Genomic DNA, 2,488 nt, shown 5'->3' with positions numbered 1-2,488 from the left:
AATAGGGGGTCCAATCTCCACTCTGTCGTTGAACCAATCCTTGAATGATTTAACATTAAACCGTGCTGCTTTCTCATTTGCCCATTGTTCTAAATTCCACAAATGTTCTTTTTTTAAAATAGACCAACCATCAGATATCTAAAAATTAACAACATTGACTTCCTGTCGGCTGTCTGAGCAAAAATAATCTATGCACTGTAAATTTTAAGAGAATTAAAATGGTAAAATAGCAGCTGTAACTCAATAGTATATATTGACATGCATATATGTAGTGTAAAGTTGAAGTATTTTTACAACAAAACAGAGAAATTATACACTGCATATTTCCTTGTATTAATGCACACAAGTGAAAGAATAAACAGGGATCAGCTGAGCTTCAATACTTCCTATACACAGAAAAGCTACAAGCCGGTCACATTAAAATATAAACCAAAGGACTAACCCAAAAAACAGGGTTATCAAAAGCTATGAAACAGAGTGAGAGATTCCGGGGACAGTATATGCAAACATCCCTCTGGTAAATCTCTCCTACTAACTTGTTAAACCATCTAGAAAAATTGATGATAACAAGGTTGTTGAAGCTGAATTAGGCTTGCTTCTCCAAGTCCTTGGAGTTTATGAATGTTCCGTGGAAACCGTACGGAACTCGAGATGGAAGCTTTACTGTGGCTTCTACCTCTAAATTCATGGCGTTCACAATCTGCACTTCTGATTTCCAGGTCCTCTCGTCATGAACGAAGGCCAAAATGTAACCGTCGTCTTCGTTCTCCGAATTAGGGTTTCTAGGGAAGAATAAAGGTTCACCCCCATACCTTTGGTCTCCATAGATATACTTTTTTATTTCTCCGGTTGAGAGATCAACTTTAGCAAACCCTGACACTTTAGGCCAAGGCTCAGCAAGAGCTAAATATGCGTACCTGGTTTTTCTTCCGAGCAAGTTTCGGTTCACCATCCCTGCCTCCAAGTTAACTTGTTCGGAATCCGAAATGATGGGGCGGCGTGTCGACTTGCCGGTCCTCAAATTCAATCTGATTTCAGACAGGACACTCTTGAGACTCTCATCACATTCATTGAAAATGGAATCTGGCGGTGTCATGCAGGAGCCAATCACAACAACTTCATCAGTTTCTGGCTCTTCCCAAGCATTCCAAAGATGGAAACAAAAGCAATCAGGTGCCTCAACCCATGTAATCCCAGAAGCATCAGTGGCATTCTTGTCCAAAATCCCAAACCTTGACATCTTGTTCTTGTCATATACAACTGGTGAACCACCGTGAATCATTTCAGGCAATTTGAACACCACTTGCTGGTCAGGGATCACCACCAAGTTCACGGTGATGGCGAAATCGTGCATCATTATCGGACCGTCTACTGGGATTTCAACATCAGGTGATTTCTTACCATCGGGTGAAAAACGGAAGTACTTAAGATATGGCTTTTGGATGACATCATAGCTAAGAGCAAAGAATTCACCAGTTTCAGGATCAACCTTGGGGTGAGCAATCATTGTAGATTTTAACTGACCATCAAAATCATATCTGCCAACGGTTTCCAAGTCCCCAGATGGAGTAACACGAACATGGTAAGGCAAATCATCTTCAGACATAGCAAGGAGATGACCATTAAAATGAACAAGTCCAGCGTTAGCAACTCCAGTGCCATGGCTTGGATCAACAAGCCCAAATAGGCCACGAGCATAGAAAAGCAACAGCCTAGCTATACCAGAGTGACCATGGAGTTCACCGATGGCCTTGGGGAAAACTGGACGTCCCAAAGCTCGTTCTTGAACCAGACGGTTGGTTTCGGTGAACCTACAAGCATAACTAGCAGAGCCATCTTGGAACTGAACCGCATGAACCATACCGTCCCCGTCGAAGAAATGATGTCCGGCGACAGGTTCGTGAAGCGGGTTGGCTCCGTTTCGAACGTAGACTCCTTGTAAACAGTCTGGGATTGTTCCAATAACAGGGAGGTTATGCTTGACCGGTTGGTCTGGCACTGGAGCAAAGTTGCCAGATATTTGAACATTGGGGTCAGCTGTTTTGGGAAGAGGATGGTGACGCTCGTGAGAAACCAAAGCGTTCTCCACCACATCTAGAGCCATAGCTGCAGCTCTTTGGAAAGGATTCCAGTGTTGGGGTTGAGGTTTCACTGCGTTTTTAGTGGTATAATCAGGGGATGATTGATTAGGCAAAAGAAGAATGGAAGGCGTTTGAAGAGAGCATGAAATGTTTGGCTTTCTACAAGTCCTTCTCAAAGGCATAGAACCCAAATTCAGAGACGAAGAGAAACAAGTTGAAACTGGAAGAAATTTACAATTAGTAGCAGATGCTGCCTGTGATGCAGAGGAAGCCATTGTTGGTGATTGAAAATGTAAGAAATTAGAATGTGAGATTCAACCTTTTTTCTTTTTCTTTTTTTATGTATGTATTTGTATGGGAATTGGGTTAAAAGAGTAGGAGGGGGAGGGGGAGGGGGAGTGTGACTA

General features: G+C 42.5%; 1 protein-coding gene across 1 annotated transcript; it reads right to left on the bottom strand.

The window, feature by feature from the left end:
* Window positions 1-229: 229 nt before the first annotated feature.
* On the bottom strand, window positions 230-2,488 carry LOC107918579 (9-cis-epoxycarotenoid dioxygenase NCED2, chloroplastic). Its single transcript, XM_016848165.2, has one exon. The coding sequence runs from the start codon at window positions 2,354-2,356 to the stop codon at window positions 587-589; it is 1,770 nt and encodes a 589-aa protein (XP_016703654.1). The 5' UTR covers window positions 2,357-2,488; the 3' UTR covers window positions 230-586.

Source organism: Gossypium hirsutum, chromosome D13 (assembly GCF_007990345.1).
Source record: "Gossypium hirsutum isolate 1008001.06 chromosome D13, Gossypium_hirsutum_v2.1, whole genome shotgun sequence".
NCBI lineage: Eukaryota > Viridiplantae > Streptophyta > Magnoliopsida > Malvales > Malvaceae > Gossypium > Gossypium hirsutum.
The sequence above is the reverse complement of the archived record's forward strand: the minus strand, read 5'-3'. Positions and strand labels throughout refer to the sequence as shown.